The sequence below is a fragment of the Salmo salar genome, chromosome 18 (genome assembly GCF_965601325.2).
Source record: "Salmo salar chromosome 18, fSalSal1, whole genome shotgun sequence".
Classification (NCBI taxonomy): domain Eukaryota; kingdom Metazoa; phylum Chordata; class Actinopteri; order Salmoniformes; family Salmonidae; genus Salmo; species Salmo salar.
Window position 1 is genome coordinate 23,609,060 of NC_138308.1, and position 18,441 is coordinate 23,627,500.

General features: G+C 41.9%; 1 protein-coding gene across 7 annotated transcripts in view; it reads right to left on the reverse strand.

Annotated features, from left to right (window-relative positions):
• The window catches only part of ccser2a (coiled-coil serine-rich protein 2a), a 76,446-nt gene that overhangs the window by 22,942 nt on the left and 35,063 nt on the right, over window positions 1–18,441 (reverse strand). For 6 of the 7 annotated variants that reach the window (XM_082964797.1, XM_082964798.1, XM_082964802.1 and 3 more), the window contains 2 exons: window positions 11,806–13,167; window positions 11,418–11,623 (listed from right to left, as the gene is read on the reverse strand). In XM_082964797.1, the coding sequence (XP_082820923.1) occupies window positions 11,418–11,623; window positions 11,806–13,129 (1,530 nt within the window). In that variant the 5' untranslated portion in view covers window positions 13,130–13,167. The remainder of the gene's footprint in view (window positions 1–11,417; window positions 11,624–11,805; window positions 13,168–18,441) is intronic. The other variant, XM_045700876.2, reaches the window with a different exon arrangement.

An 18,441-nucleotide genomic window follows, 5' to 3' on the forward strand; every position in this document is an offset into this window, starting at 1 on the left:
CTCAATCTGCACCCGGTGGGGAGATCAATGAAGAATAATAAGCCAAAGGAAAAGCCTTGGCCCATTCAACCCAATATTGAATTGAAACTTCAAACAAACACAACTCTCTGTTCAGATATGAATCTGAGGTTAGCTGAGGCTCAAAACTCACACAGATTACCTCATATGACCCACTAGTATATGACCCACTAGTGTGATTAATATATGTAGCTTTGCCCCCACAACCCAAGCCCTGCAGAACTTCAGTCTGCCTAACCCATTTGTTACATTTTACATTTTAGTCATTTAGCAGACGCTCTTATCCAGAGCGACTTACAGTAGTGAATGCATACATTCCAGAAACGTAATCTATACAAAATGAAACTAGAACAAATAAAAAATACTAACTTTTGGGTAAATGATTGTTCTACTGTATAAGGAATTAAGGGCACAAATATAAACATCCAAACGTCTAATATATCCTAGAGGGGCTTAAGAAATGAGTCTGAAACTGTTCAAATCAATAGCTGTCGCACATTCTGAGACGTAGTCACCAGCCCCTCTGCCTGAGATCAGAATTATCATGGCATTTTCATTACATGTCCATTCTGTTTCCCATAACTCTCAATGAAGGCTTCAGAGCTGCCTGCAGATCAACTGCTGCTCCTTCAGTAGATCTTCACTCTAAATGAAGGTAATTCCCAGACTAAATGTAACACAGTGGGGCTTACTGCAATGTGAGATACTGAAGATTTCAAAACTGTTTCTTCGATAAAAGACCAATACAGTATCTCCAAATAAAGTTTTACTAACCTATGTGTGAGTGTACCTCTGCAATGCCTCCACAATGACATTATGTTGACCTTATTCTACACTGAAGTTCTGAGTTGAAAGCACTAAGCTTGTCCTTTAAATATAAAATATGCCCTCTACCTCTACAATGATAGCACTGCTTTGTAATCCAATTATTCGACTCATTTACTGCTCTTGAACTAATGCATTTCCCCCAAACCCAATTCTCAGGCTCTAGCCAACTGCATATGACCATTCTCTGTGGTTCTATAAAGGATGTAATGTGGTGTAATCTAGGTGTCCGTTGCTGCAAAGGGCTTATTGACTTTTACAGGGACAATTAGAGGGTCACTATGAGCACGGAAAGTGTTAGAGAGATTGATGAGAGCAGAACTTCCCTTCCAAGGACACTAGGATGATACTGACTTGGGCACAAAAGAGAGAATTAAGGAGAGATGGCCCCATAGCGCTGATCTAAGGTCAGTTGTGCTGCTTTAGGTTGGGACATTCAGGGTTGGGATGGTTAAAGGTGACAGGCAAAGGTTTCCCTGTACATTTCAAAAAAACATTTTTTAATAATAGCTACATTTGAAAGACCTTCAAAATCGTGACTTGTCGAGATAGTCAGAGACTAAAAACCAGCTCATTAGTTGTCATATCCCGCAGTCTGTTGACAGACGCTACGATACCATTTATGTTACGTGTGTCTGTCCACAAAAATGATGAGCTCACAGGCTAGATTTTGTAATGTTGGGAACACAAGCAGAATTTTCACATTTTCCATTAGATCCAGCTATTCCAGTGAGGAAATAATCCGGTGCCAGGATCATTTGCCCTCTGACTGCCCACAGTGACCTCTCATTCACAAACGTTCCAAAAAGCGGAATCCGCATTGACCACCATAGAGAGTCAACGTTTTATTTCCGCTTTGCCCAGCGGAGTGGAACCGATGGTCATATGGGCGGCAGATGCGGTGGGAAATAGATCACTGCTCTATTTTCTCTGCTTCTGGTGCCTCTTCGTTCAGCCAACCCGAACCCACCAGAATGTGTTGGAGGGACAGTGGTCGGTGTAGATTGGTTTAAATTCATCCAGATTTCAAATGGGATAAACGGGGGACATTATATGCATGCTTTCATTTGTGGAAGCAGAAGCGGATTCTGACGCCAATGTGTGAATACGGCTTGAGAGTGGCGGCGGTTGGATTTATGCTAAATGACAAGACAAGAAGCTGTTGTCCATCTAGCTGACTATAATAAATGACTTGAAACGACACTGTTTACAGGGTTCTGTATTTAAGGACAGTGCTAAAGTGGTGCGCGTATTTGGTGTGTGTGTGTTCTGATACGGTGTCTCTTTGTACTTGGCATGAGGGAATTAGGCCTTTCATAATTACACTACATACATCTCTCCCTCTTCGTTCCATTTTCATCCTCCTGTTATCTCCATTTGATGCGAACAGAGCTACGGGGATAAGTGAGTGACAGATTCGTCCTCCACTCTTTTCATAAACCTCTGCCTTGCCCACCCTCGATTGCTTTTATCAACTTAATAATCAATTCGACAAACCCAAAAGCAGCAGTAAAAGTAAGCCTGGTTTACATCTAGCAGGCGATATAAGGAAAGACGCGAGGAGGCAAAACTAGCCAGTTTTAGAATGTTATGTTGTGGAACAAAATGTCAGCCTAAATGGAGTTTAAATGGAGACCTTGGACTATCACATTTAAAACAGACTAAGGGAGTTACTAATAGTTACCACTGTGGTCAGCAACCAACAGGAAAACATGATGACTACATTGAGCCCACTAATCTTAGGGCTGACACAGATCACCGTCATCATTGTAAATTCCTACTTTCAAAAAACAGTAGTTCGGGTTCTGGCTGACGACACATTGGTTCAGTATAGAAGCTATAAATGCATGCAGGCGTATGTCATATACTAAGACGGAAGACAGAAGGCAAGAGAGAGAAATAAGAAATCAATGAATTATCAGACAAGACAATGTAGGGACATGTTGGCAATTTATGCGTGGCAAACAAAGCAGCCTAGATATTAGCTAACTAATATGACAACAGTCTGCTTGCTGAGTGTGTGTACTATAACAGCAGTGTACTGCAAAGAGAAAGGCTTAAGCACCGAGCTCATTTATCTGCTAATGAATTGGGCTGTCACCACCCAGCGCTACAAAGCCTAACATTAGATCCAAATAAATAAATCAAGAAGCAGCAGCTCTGCGGCTTTGAAGTCAGAGAGGAGACGAGGATTAGAGACAGCGCCGTCAGGAGCTTGCTCTGCTTCTGATAGGATATGTCTCACATGAGAGAAGCCGAGTTAAAATAAAAACACAGCAAATACTAGGTATCTGCAGGAATAAGGAATAAACAGGCCAAGGAGAGAGTATGTGAAAAGAATAGAAGAAAGAGTGGCTTCACATTGTTTATTCCAATGTCTATCTGTTACAGCATTTCCGTGGAAATTTTCAGGTACATTAGAATGAATACAGACAGCCACTAGACCTCCTCGGGCTCATTGGGCAGTATGATGGGAAGCAGAAAACATGAACAACGGCTACAGAAACACCAAAACACGGCATTTTAGAAACAGCAAAGCTCCCAATATAGTGAGGCAGGTCTTTAGATGTTGTACATATGAAACCGTGTCATTTCGAACTTAGACTGTTTATATTTCATTTTGTTGGACTCAAGCGTTACTTTTTCATGCATATGCATGCGCTTACATTCTTGTTTCCATTGTGATGATAGTGACGGTTTCTATAGCAACCAAATCGAGCCAAATAAATATTGCTGTAGCCATAACGTTATAGCCCATTTAGGACATATATTTGCCTATATCCACAAAACAGACAAGCGTCAACTTTCATCTGCAGGATGCTTGTACACGCGCAAGCAGGGGGAAGAATGGGAATGTGAACGCACGCGCACGGTTTCAAGTTTCACGAATTCAACAAAATATCATGCCATTTATATCCAAAACAGAGATTAATAAAATGCTATTATAATGTATTAAAACCTCTAATATAAGGGCAGGAGTACTTCTAATTATGAAACTGGCTGTCTACTACTCAACAGCAGGCTATAGGAAATCATCAAGTGAAAAACATGGAAACCAGGTGATGTATTTCTCTTACCACACACACACTTATGTCATATTTAACTTAACACTGCCATCAAGTGGAGGCACAGAGATATTGCAACACAGCTTAACTAGGATGACTGTGATTTGTTTTGTCTGGGTTCTGTGTTATGAAGCTCTTTTACATCACAGGATCATAAGACGTTTGTCAGGTTAATCCAACACCAGACAACAGATCATCATGGCTGGCTGTTGCCTCTTAGGAGACTTGTCTGTCTACACTGAGTGTACAAACATTAGGAACACCTTCCTACTATTGAGTTGCACACCCTTTCTGCCTCTGAATGGCACACATACAAATCAAATCAAATTTCATTTGTCAAATGCACCGAATACAACAGGTAGACTTTACCGTGAAATGCTTACTTACAAGCCCTTAACCAACAATGCAGTTCATGAAATAGAGTTTGGGTGTCAATGTAAATAGTCCGGCTGTCTGTTTGATTAAATGTTCAGCAGTCTTATGGTTTGGGGGTAGAAGCTGTTAAGGAGCATTAGGTCTTAGACTTGGCGCTCTGGTACCACTTGCCGTGCGGTAGCAGTGATAACAGTGTATGACTTGGGTGACTGGAGTCTTTGACCATTTTTTGGGCCTTCCTCCGACACCGCCTAGTATATATAGGTCCTGGATGTCAGGAAGCTTGGCCCCAGTGATGTACTGGACTGTACGCACTACCCTCTGTAGCGCCTTACGGTCAGATGCCAAGCAGTTGCCATACCAGGCAGTGATGCAACTGGTCAGGATGCTCTCGATGGTGCAGCTGTAGAACTTTTTGAGGATCTTTGGGCCCATGCCAAATCTTTTCAGCCTTCTGAAGGGGAAAAGGTGTTGTCGTACCCTCTTCACAACTGCCTTGGTGTGTTTGGACCATGATAGTTAGTTGGTGATGTGGATACCAAGGAACTTGAAACTCTCGACCTGCTCCACTTCAGCACCGTCGATGTTAATGGGGGCCTGTTCAGCCCTCCTTTTCCTATAGTCCACAATCAGCTCCTTTGTCTTGCTCACATTGAGGGAGAGCTTGTTGTCCTGGCACCACACTGCCAGGTCTCTGACCTCCTCCCTATAGGCTGTCTCATCGTTGTCGGTGATCAGGCCTCTACCTCTGTTGTGTCATCAGCAAACTTAATGATGGTGTTGGAGTGGTGCTTGGCCCCGCAGCCATGGGTGAACAGGGAGTACAGGAGGGGACTAAGCACGTACCCCAGAGGGGCCCCAGTGTTGAGGATCAGCGTGGCGGATGTGTTGTTGCCTACTCTTACCACCTGGATGCGGCCCGTCAGGAAGTCCAGGATCTAGTTGCAGAGGGAGGTGTTTAGTCCCAGGGTCCTTAACTTTTTTTAATAAAAATAAAACAAATGTGAATATCCAAAACATACAATATACTTGCAGTGAAGCCGCTCAACAACTACACCATACCAGTCATCCAACAGACTCCCATTCAGAGCAACACACAGAAGCATCCAGGGTCAATGCCCTGCTCAAGGGCACGTTGACAGATCTCCTACCAGGCCAAAAAACATGAACCCTAACCCTCCAAGATCCCCCACAGTTCCCCTATAGCTGTCCCTCAACCATTCAAGACCCCTCCCACCCCCCCCAGAATATATATTTTTAAATACAATTCATTTCATTCTTCACCCCCAAGAATCCCCCAATGCACCAACAACCAAGAGAATGAACTAAAGAGAAAAAAGAAAAAGACAGAAGAAAACAGCAACAAAAAAATCTATAAAAAACAAAGGACATCAAGGACAACTAAAATCATAACAGCAATGCCAACTGTATATGTTTGTGTGCATGTCTGGCACTATTACATGTATGTGTGTGTTCTTGTATGTGTTTATTTGAATGAGAGTGTGTATATGCATGTGTACAAACACCTGCACGGCATCAGCCTCAGGCAAACCGGCATTAGCTGTATAAACACTGCTCATCAGGTGTCATTCAAACGTACTTTTTATTGTTTTATTTTGACTTTATTTTTTACTTTTATCTTTGACCATCATTCTATCTCCCGCACAGCAACTCCAGTCCCACTTGTCTCCAATTCCACATCCCAACCTTCAGCTTCCCTCAGCCCATCCCACCTGTCTCTGCTGGCCACCCTCTTCGGATTTCTACGCAACATATATCTTTCAACTATGCTGTGATGTTTAAAGTACAATTTCAATCTATCGAATTTAATCCACAGATTGCGAGTTGAAGATAAATACATTTACTTAGAGTATTAGTAATTGACTGACCCGGTCTCTCCAGATCTCCTAACAGTACTATTTCTAGGGTCAATTTTAGGGCCATTCCTGAACCTGAGACCACAAACAGAAACCTGAGGGCAACACCAGAATAAATGGTCTATTGATTCTGTATCCTCACAACAAAATCTGCAGAGCTTCGATGATTTTATGTCCCAAATATTCAACATTTTGTAGGTGGCAAGAATTCTATATAATAAGTTTAGCTGAAAAGCACGAAGTCTTGAATCTTGTGTTGTTTTATATAATCAACTCATACGCCCTGTACTATGGAATTGGTACATCAAAAATCTCTTCCAAACTATTTTGCAATCTGTGTGGCACAGTTGTCAACATCCTGGTCCTCAAATGAAACTGGTATGCTTTCCTATTTATGCTATTTTTATTCCTCCGCCAGTTCTGATCCTTTATATTGGGCAGACAGACCAGTTCCCTACCTCCTCCCGCGGCCACCTGCCTCCTCCATTTTTGGGGTAATGCTGGTTATACTCAATTGGTTATACTCTTTGATTTAGCAGACCTTCCCGTACAATTCTGATAACTCCATGAACGACATAACTCTACCATTCCAATTTACAATATCATTTAAGAACCAAATACCCTTTTCAAACACCTTTCCCATAAATACAGGTATTTTATCAACCAGCAGATTTGAGTTCAGCCACAATATTTGTTCTATCTTTTCATGGGGATGAAATTGAAATTGTAGCCAGCTCTGCAATGCTTGTTTGAAAAAGTGAGATACTTTTTTCAAAGTATCATTTTCAATTAATCGAAAATGAGACATGGCAATCTGCATAAAGGCAAAAAGGCCATTTTTAAACAATGGATGAGCTTTTCTTAGCAATCTACTTGAGAACCATTTAGGATTCAAGTAAAACTTTTGAATGAGTGAAGCTTTTAGAGAGAGGTTTAGTGCTTTTATATTTAAATAATCTCAACCCACCCAATTCATATTCATTATTTAGATTGGCACGCTTTATTTTGTCTGGTTTAGCGTCCCAGATAAAGCTAAATATTTTTGCTTATATAATTTGAAAAACGAATCATTAGGAGTAGGCAGCGCCATATGTGAGTAAACTGAGATATGACCAAGGAGTTAATCAGGGCAATATTTCCATAAATATACATGTATTTACCTCTCCATGGTTGCAGGATCTTGTCTATTTTTACAAGTTTTCTATTGAAATCCATTGTGGACAGCTTACTTATATCTTTTGTGATATGAATACCAAGGATGTCTACTTCACCATCAGCCCATTTTATAGGTAAACTGCAGGGTAATGTAAAAGTTGTATTTTTTAAAGATCCAATACGTAATATTGTACACTTATCATAATTAGGTTTTAGTCCAGAGAGTCCAGAAAATATATCTAGATCTTCAATGAGACACTGCAGTAATCTAGCTTGTGGACTTAATTTAAAACTTGAGTTATCGGCATACTTGGACACCTTTGTTTTTAAACCTTGGATTTCTAATCCTCTAATGTGGTTATTGGATCTGATTTTAATGGCTAGCATTTCGATGGCTATAAAGAATAGGTATGGTGACCCTTGTTTAACTCCTCTTGACAATTCAAAACTCTCTGAGAAGTAGCCGTTATTTACTATTTTACACCTGGGGTTGCTATACATTATTTTACCCATTTTATAAGAGAATCACCGAAATTGAAAAAATCCAGGCATTTATAAATAAAATCCAGTCTTACTTTATCAAATGCCTTTTCAAAATCTGCTATAAATACAAGGCCTGGCCTCTTAGATGTTTCATGACGTTCTATTATTTCTAGTAGTTGTCGTATATTATCTTCAATGTATCTTCCATGTAAAAAACCTGTCTGATCAGGATGAACAATACCTGGTAAAACCTTTTTAATTCTGAGTGCTATGCATTTTGCATCACAACATTGAAGTGTAAGGGGTCTCCAGTTTCTTAGATAGACTGGGTCTTTATATTTGCCATCTGGGTCTTGTTTTAATAATAGAGAAATCAGACCTTCCTGCTGAGTACCTGACAGACTACCATTTCTATAGGAGTAGTTAAAACAATCTAACAATGGAGCTTTTAGTATATCAAAGAAGGCTTGATATACCTCTACCGGTATGCCATCAAGCCCTGGGGTTTTTCCAGACTGAAAGGATTTAATAGCCTCAAAAAGTTCTTCCTCTGTAATTTGGCCTTCGCACTGATTTTTCTGTACATTTGTTAATTTTCCATTTTTTATATTATTTGGAAAGAATTCCTTACTGTAATCTTCCTTCAGTGGGATAGGATGGGGAGGAAAAGAGAACAACTGCCTAAAATAATTAGCTTCCTCTTTTAAAATATCATTCGGAGAATTATAGATGACTCAGTCTTCAGTAACGACTTTCTCCAAATTCTACTTGTTAGCGTTCCTGTACTGGAGATTCAGGAAGCATTTTGTGCATTTTTCTCCATATTCCTTCCAGTTTGATTTATTTTTGTAATAGATTACATTCGATCGTTCTTGAATAAGTTCCTCAAGTTATTTTTGTTTTTCATCTAACTTATTTTCTGTCTCTGTAGTGTCATTTTTATTGCTATCTACCTGTACTATTAGTTAGTCTTGTCTCTTTAGACAGAAACTGCTTTTTTATTATTGATGAATATTTAATTGAATGACCTCTGAAGGTACATTTGAACGTAATACAAACAATAAGGGGATTTGCTAAACCTATATTATACTGGAAAAAATCTGATATAAATTATTTTGTCTTAGTTAAAAATAGGTTGTCCTCCAGTAAACTTCGATACAATTTCCAATATCTCCGTCCTCATGGAAAATCTATAAGAGTTATGTGAATGCCAATTAAATGATGATCCGATCGCATTCTGTCTCCTATTAAAAGTTTTTTAACCTTTGATGCAAGAGAGAAAGAGTCAAGAAAGTAGTCAAGACAAATAGCTTGATTAAGTCTCCTCCATGTATATCTCACTAGGTTGGGTTTTTTTAGTCTCCAAATATCCACTATTTCTAATGTGTCCATAATATTTGTGATTTCCTTAAGGGCACGGTGATGATAGTTTGTAGAGTGATTACCTTTACGGTCCATTGAGGTACTTAACACTGTGTTATAGTCTCCTACCATAATGATTAGATCATTTGTTGCCTGTAAGTTCAATAAATTGGTATAAATGTTTTCGAAAAAGTAGGGATCATCCTGATTTGGACCATATAGATTAATGAGCCAAATCTCTTTTTCGTCCACTTTCATATTCAAAAAGAGCCACCTTTCTTGCGAATCATTCCTGACTATTTGCACATTCAGATCAACATTTTTGTTAATTAATATCATCACACCTTTTGAGTTCCTTTATCCATGACAGAAAATTATTTCACCACCACATTCCTTTTTCCACGCAACTTCATCTAAGGATGTAGAGTGAGTTTTCTGTAAACAGTATATGTTATATTCCTTTTCTTTTAGCCACGTAAAGACTGATCTTCTTTTTTGTAATCTGCTAAACCATTACAATTATAACTGGCTATACTTATCTCACCCCTTACCATAACTAGATATTATTCTCAGGCTAAATTGACCATAATTAGTGCTTGTACTTGTACTTCCATCAGAGGTATTATGACGGTCAAAATTAGACGGTCAAAATTAAGAAATAGGGTCTAGCAATATATTTTTAATTCCCTTGCCTGTTTGCCTGTGAGCCAATGCCACAGATGTTAGAAAATTGAGACAAGATATTATGTGTGAAGTAAATCTGAGTAGGTTGATGTGTATGATATTGGATGTGATGTAGTGAGAGTGTGTACGATGTCTGTATAAGAGTACGATTATAATAACTCCGCCAATTTGCATGGTTGAGTGTCTGTGTGTGTAACATGTAGTGCATATAGCCTTAATATTCATGATGATACTTGTAATCTATATCGTATCACCATCATAGTTGCATCATAATTACCTTTAACATCATTGAAAAACAAATCCCAGCATTTCCATAGCAATTGACGTTTCACATGATCATGAAAGAGACCTAGCATTACTCTAGAGACGGCTTCACTACAGTACAAATGTATTCTGTACAATATGTTATTAGAGAGTTCCTTGTTCTCCTCCAATCTATACTTCATTATCGGTGTAACAAATGGCTTTGGCCACATGGTGTCACCCTACATACATGCTTTACTTTGCTGTGTTCCAAACAAATGCAGCACATCTCAAGTGTGCTTTGACCTAATAGGCCAAACAATTAGGACACAGTATGTTAGATGGACCTTATTCTACTAGGCTTACCAGATACATGAATGTCATTGTCATTGTATCAGTACAATGATTTATGGCTCAGTTGGATTGTGGGTTCGATTCCCGAAGCCGCACGCATGACTTTAAGTCGTTTGGATAAAAGTGTCTGCTAAATAGTATTATTATATATTAGAGAGAGTCACTCACACCCACTCAGAACAGTTGGCATCCCCAGACAGCTCTCTCCCCAATACACACTGTCTCAGTTGTCTATGCACCACTGTTCGGTCAACAGCTCTGTGTTTTCATGTAATGGTAAACCCCAGAGGAAGGGAAGAAAAGACTAAGCTGATTAACTGTTTTAAATCCCCGTCATTAAGCTCGTTAAACATTCCAGAGCCAATGGCACCGGAACACAGAGAGGAAAACAGAAAGAAACGGTTCGATTATCTCCAGGAGATCATATGTGGCTTGTAAGGAGCTATGCAGACATTCCGGAATCTGGGAACCCCGAGGGAGGGAGACCTTGGTTGGGAGTGGGTGGCTGGCAGCCTTGGCATTCACATTCCCTTTCTGACCTGAGTCTTTGTTCTCCTAATCCCTAATTAAGGATCTAATTTAACTGAATTTTTAGCAGCGGGATCAATTGATAGAATAAAGCAGGTAGCTCTTGCTGGGAGGACTGGACTGACACAATAGGGTCAAAGGTACACACTACACTATCAGGCCTCTGGTGAATACCAACACTAGTCAATCTGATGAATTAACTTTGTACTGTACTGTGCATCATACAGAAATTACAGTATGTCATTACTAGTCAGTGATACTAAATCAAGTGTATGCTAAGCGGAAGAGAAGGCAATCGCGGACAATAAAACAGTCAGTTTTTCTAAACAATGACTAAATATTCTCCTGACCCTCTCTATGTTCTGACTGTATCTGGCCAGCAAGGTAAATATGGGTGTTTCCGTGTGTATGAATTTGGTACCCTGGGGCAAACCAAGCGTTGACTCACCATGCTGTTGAGGCGGTCTGAGTCGTCATAGCTCTCACATGGGTGTGTTCTGGGTCCCAGGGGTTCCAGATCCTCCTCGTCCCACATGTAGGTGCCCCCCGAGCTGTTAGAGGGGGACAGCTCCAGAGACGAGCCCTGAAGGAAGTCTCCCCTCTCTGGGGGCAGGATGTCAAGGGCTGTCCTCACCCCAACTTCCTCCTTCCGCCCTGCACAGGGGACACAAATAGGCCAAACAGTTCATACTGTACATTTTACTGACTGTCAGGAATGACGGGACTGAAGCAGTGTTACCAAAGCTCTAGAGTGGTTAATCATGGCAACTAGTAGTAACAAATCACAGTAGCAGAAGATAAAAAACACCTGCTGAAATCTTATTTTTTTCGCTTACCTGAGAGGCTCATCTCATTCCAGTCCATGGTCTCATTCAGGAAGCTCCGCAGGCGGGTCTGAGTGGCAGTACTACCTCTCGTCCTGTTGTCTGGGACATCCCCATCAGCCAGGTTATTAAAGTCATCCAAGAACTCCTCGCTGGTGTCTCCTCGAGAGAGCGATGAGGCTGAGGAGAGAGACATGTCCTCTAGCCCCTCCCCTGTCCCCCTGAGCTGCCCCCCTGAGGTCCTGTCGCTGTCACTAAGGGGGTCAGGAGTGAGGGTGAGGGGGGGTGACTCTGCCCTATCCCGGTCCCCCACTCCTCCAGCCCTGACCTCCCCCTTCACCCTCCCTGTAAACAGGGGTTTCTGCTGCTTGACCTGGCCAGGCCGTGTCAGTCTATAGCCCAGAGCAGAAGGCTTGTTCAGAACACAGTTGGGGAGAAGAGGTTTTTTCAGGGCACTAGGGGTTGTGGAAGGGGAGCCGGCTGAAGAGAGGCTCCTAGGATACTGAAGCCCCCCCAGCCCTGTCCCTAGGCCGAGGCCCATCCCCAGGCCCTGCCTCCCATTGGACAGCTGGTGGGGTCTGATGTGGTTGGTCCTGGGTGGTTGTAGCTGGGTGTTGGCCAGAGGCTTGGCCAGCTCCACTGCCCGGTTAAAGGAGAAGGACCGTGCCATGGGCAAGTTGGTCGGGGACGGGATCTGCTTGAAGTGGGTGAAACTCTGCGAGCGCACCATGTTGTCCAGTGTGAGGGACTTGAGGCTGTCGCTGGACTGGGACAGGCTATCTCTAGAGCTGCTGCGCGGGGAGCTGGAGCTGGCCCGTGGCCTCACCAGCCCTGAGCCTAACTGTCCTGAGAAATCAGTAGCTCCATTTTGGCCTAGTTTGGGGCCTCCACTGAAGGAGGTGCTCTGCCCCTGTCTGGGCCCTGCCTTGGGGCTGGTCTTTGCGGCTTGGCGGGGGATGGCCCTGGGGCTGGAAGTAGATGACTCAGACGAACCAGACCTCCTGACCCTCTTAGGGGTGGATGGGGAGGGTTTCTTGATCTCCCTCCCCCATGTGGAGTGCTGAGTCTTGGGCTTGTCCCCTCCCTCCTTTGGGCATGCATCATCTTCAAGGCTAGTAGGGGTGGTTGGAGTACTGCCACCGTCTTTCCTCCATTTTAGAGAGAAGGAGGAGGCACGGACCACCCCATTGGGTCTTGCTGGGGGGGTGGTCTTGCTGTCTTGGGGTGAAGGGGTGGTTCCATTGGGCAGGGGGCTGGTGACCCCCGTGGTGGGGCGGACCCCGAACTTAGGCAGTCTGGACACCATGGCAAGCTTGATGGGTGTCTTCTCTTCCATCAGCTGCCAGCACAGTGTGTGTGTGTGTGTGTGAGAGACTGAGAGAGAGAGAGAGAGAGAGAGAGATATCAAAATTACATTTCTGTTGCAAATTCATACTTTCATGCATGCGTGGATGTGGCGGTCCTTGGCTGGCGTGATTACACGTAGTCTGCAGTTGTGAGGCCGGTTGGACGTACTGACAAATTCTCTAAAACAATGTTGGAGGCAGATTATGGTAGAGAAATTAACATTCAATTCCCTGGCAACAGCTCTGGTGGCCATTCCTGCGGTCAGCATGCCAATTTCACTCTCCCTCAAAACTTGAGACATCTGTGGCATTGTGTTGTATGACAAAACTGCACATTTTAAAGTGACTTTTTATTGTCCCTAGCACAAGGTGCACCTGTGTAATGATCATGCTATTTAATCAGCTACTTGATATACCACACCTGTCTAGTAGATTATATTGGTAAATGAGAAATGCTCACTAATAGGGATGTAAACAAATTTGTGCACAACACTTTGGAGAAATAAGCTTTTTGTGCATGTGGAAAATGTAGGAGATTTTTTATTTCAGCTCATGAAACATGGGACCAACACTTTACATGTTGCGTTTATACTTTTGTTCAGTATATATACAGTATGTTGTAGCAGTGAGACAGACAATGACATGATGTCATGATTCCTAGATTAGTACAAATTTATTTGGGTCAATGACTAGACTGCATACCGGCATTGACACAAGGATTCCGGCCCTACGGCGTTCTGTGTCAAGCGTGGCAGTCCGGCACAAGATTAAAGCTAACTCATTGTTATTTTTTTCTATGCAAAGATATGCAAGTTGAAAAGAGTAAACATTCTGGAGTCAATCCCTGATAGACAGAATCCTTTGTTGGACTGTACAGTACCAGAAACAACCGTCTGTTATTTCACTATTTCAATATCAGTCTTTTCCTCTAAATCTACAGTGTTAGATTTGTAAACCACAGACAATGAAGAATGAACTTTGAAAGATATTTGGCGGACTTTCCCCATTGTCTTCTCTATTCATTACCACTTTAGATGTGTTTCAATGGGAACTCTGGGTTTCGCCTCCCCCCCCAACTTAACAAAGCTGATGAGTCACAGCTTCCTTATCATAAAAACACCCGAGCGCCATAGGCTTTATGATATCACAGAACTATAGGGCATAATAGTGAATCATATTTGGTTCAAAGCGAAGGGGAAGTTTTAGGTTCTGCATGTAGTATAGCTTCCTTTTCTTGCAGTACCTGGTAAAGAACCTTCATCTTCCTTATCCAACGGTTCCCCATTCCCAGACCCATTACTACTAATCTGGATCAGCTCCAGAACACAGGCTGCATTGAGGCAGCACACACACACACACGCACACTGAGGCACAAAGCAGGTCACTTCATAATGACAATAATAAGGGCTGTTGTAAAGACCTTGCTGATGCTGATATATGTACCGGTCCCCTTAACAAGGTCAGAAGGTTGTGGAGGAGGGGAATTTGCATGTCCGGCTTATCTGACACAGGGATAGTGGGACAAGTATGGTCCATTTAATTCATGAGCATGGATAAACTGCTACACGGTGTCGCTCATCCAAGGGCCATGCTGACTGGAATCATTTAAAAAAATTGTCCATCATCAGATAAATCCCTCCAAAGGGGAAATTCCAGATAGTTCTGGGAACTATAGTGGCTTAAGAGGAAACTCCAGGGAAGTTTTAGTTGGTCAACTTAAGATATCAGAACATCATGGGGTAAAGAGGAAATGTGTTAATAGAAGGAAATAGAATTTGAAGGGATGTGTTGGCCTGAGTCCCAACCCCACAGTGCAGCCATGTGAGATGCGGACATCAGAACCTGAGGGTAAGATGCCAAGAGGGCTTGGCCAAGTACAGGACAGGACCCCAAGTAGGACACTGAGGCTGGGACTCAGGCCAGCTCAGTCAATACTGAATGGAGGATGGACGTAAGCCGTTGGTGAGTTTAGGCCTAACTCCATTATCCTTCAGTTATAGCCATTCAAGTCAAATAATGAATGCAGCCTGGGTGGTCTGGGCAGTCTTTTGTCAAACTCCAGTCAGAAGCCTGTCAAAGAGACACCATTGTGTGTCTCAAGCCTGTAATAACTAGTAGTCAACTTCAAAAATAAATCATTCTAGATTACTAATATGTGTTTCCATAGTATTCATACACAACCACAGAATACGGGGTGCTAGTTAACCTAATACATACGGATATCTACTGCTCTATTGGTAAAGGGAAATTCCACATTAACAGGGACACTGAGATTCTTCACATAAAAACTTATGTCAAACAAAAAACAATAATTGCAAAGTTTAAAAAAAACATGCAACTCTATGCACAAGGATTCATTTTAACAATTTCCAAAGACATTTTTACAAAAACACATTTACTTGAAGAACAGTGCAGATGCAAAGTTTGGTAACAAAATTGATGACAGTAACAGCACAAACTGTCATTCTGTTAACAAACTTTACAACTGCACTGTTCTCCAAGTAAATGTGATTTTATAAAATGATCAGTGGACATTTGTTAAAGTAGTCCTTGTTTAAAGGCCCAAGGCAATGAAAAACTTGATTTTCCGGTGTTTTATATATATTTCTACACTATTAGGTTGGAATAATACTGTGAAATTGTGATAATGCCCTTTAAGTGTACGAGCTGTTTGAAAAGAGCCACCTTAAATGTCTGCCTGCTTTGGAGGGATGGAGTTTTGGCTTGCCTTATGACATCACCAGGTGGTTAATTAGTCAATAGGCCAATTAGAAAGACCGTTCCAAACCTCTCTGTCAATAACAGCTTGTTTTTAGTTTTTCCCTCCCCACTGAGACCACTCTCAGACAGTCTTGCTATTTTTGTTTATTTTTAACCATTTTAATTGAAAACGATCACTTCATTGTTACCCAGAAATGATTTAATCAAATAACATTTTATTTGTCACATGCGCCGAATACAACAGGTGTAGTAGACCTTACAGTGAAACGCTTACTTACAAGCCCTTAACCAACAATGCAGTTTTAAGAAAATACCTAAAAAAAGTAAGAAATAAAAGTAAGAAATAATTAAAGAGCAGCAGTAAAAGAACAATAGTGAAGCTATATACAGGGGGTACCGGTACAGAGTCAATCAATGTGCGGGGGCACCGAGTAGTCGAGGTAATTGAGGTAATATATACATGTAGGTAGAGTTATTAAAGTGACTATGCATAGATAATAACAGAGTATCAGCAGTGTAGAAGGGAGGGGGGGATGCAAATAGTCTGGGTAGCCATTTGATTAGATGTTCAGGAGTCTTATGGCTTGGGGGTAGAAGCCTCTTGGACCTAGACTTGGCGCTACGGTACCACTTGATATTGAGAACAAAATGGATGCATTGGACCTTTAACTTTGCAAAAATTGGTTTTTGTTTGAAATCGGAGTCTCAGTGTCACGCTGTTCCCGTGGAATTGCCCTAAACCGGTGATGGGCAACTGGCGGCCCCCCTTTTGGCAAGTTAGTGTAGCGGCTAGCTATCTACACTTGTATTCATTATGGTCAAATCACTGACCTTGGGGCCCTCATTGATTTTGTTAGTTACTCTCACTCAGAAAAAAAATAAAATTCTCTACCCCATGGCAAAATGTGTACAATTGCAGGAAGTTAGCTGTAAAACTGCACATTTTTCTCTCTGCCCCATGACAAAATGAGTAGAATTGCATAAAACGTGTAATAAAATTCCAAAATCTGCTCTCCGCCCCATGGCAAAACATTTACAATTGCAGCAAACTTGCTTTAAAACTGCAACATTTTCTCTACGCCCCATGGCAAAATTTATACAATTGCAGGAAATTAACTTACATTTTTTCCTCTCTGCTGTCAAGAAGAGGGCCGCTAAAATTGTTGGTCGCAAGGTGGGGGGCAACCCTATCAAAGTTGCCCATCCCTGCCCTTTTACATTGATGTGCCACTTCCTATTCTTGCTGAGTAAATACTTGTGTTTTGGACCAAAAACCTACAGAAGTGTATGTAAAACTAAAGGATGACATTGGGCCATTAATCCACAAAGCTGGTTTGTGTGTGTGTGTCTGGGAACACTGACCTCACACTACACATTGACCCACATTCCCACACGCACACACTGTGCCATCACCAGCCCAAACTGACACTGTAATGTAATAGAGAATAGAGTTGCTGCCAGCCTCACTAATCTGCCTCGCACGAGCGCACACACTCTTAGAAATCAGGTCAGTCACTGGAGACAACGTAGCCAAAGCCTCTTTGCCCAGGGAGGGGGTAGGGCAGGGTTGTGGGGGAGGTGGGGCATATACGGGGTTTCTCACTGATGCACTGCTGTCATAGTTCAATAAGCTCACCCAGGTTCCATTCATATCCAGAGTGGCACACGACTACACCCTGACGCAGCTTCAGCAACCATCTTCAGCTGGCCAGCAAGGCTGCCTGATATGTGCGTACTTATCCTATACCACCCCCCACAGAACATACTGTATCTTAAATATATTTATTTCAAGAATATTCACACCAATAATTGAATTACCAAAACAGAATCACTAGACCAGTAAATGTAAAATACAGATTTTGTACGATATACACTCACTCACATGAACAAAATTGCCAACAACTGCTGCTGTGCTGAAGAGATTTACTCATTGTCCTCACAGCTTAATTTGTGGCATGCATTAAGACCAGTACACATGTGTTAGTACAGCCTCATTAAACAGAAACAAATAGCAACTGTAAGCAAACAGGGCAACTGACACACATCAGGGTGTGGGTTACCAACACACCATCTGTCACTCACTCAGTACTCCTACATTACTCCCTCCCCCAAAGCATTGTGGTAAATAAACATCCCTGAACTGACACACTATACCACCTGCCCTTCTATCCACACTCATCAAGTCGGATGAAACCTCGCAGAGATACAGTTATCCAGGGATATATATACAGTTGAAGTCGGAAGTTTACATACACTTAGGTTGGAGTCATTAAAACTCGTTCTTCAACCACTCCACAAATTTCTTGTTAAACTATAGTTTTGGCAAGTCGGTTAGGACATCTACCTTGTGCAAATCAATCCCAGAACAACAACAAAGGACCTTGTGAAGATGCTGGAGGAAACGGGTACAAAAGTATCATATCCACAGTAAAACGAGTCCTATATCGACATAACCTGAAAGGTCGCTCAGCAAGGAAGAAGCCACTGCTCCAAAACCGCCATAAAAAAGCCAGACTATGGTTTGCAACTGCACATGGGGACAAAGATCATACTTTTTCGAAAAATGTCCTCTGGTCTGATG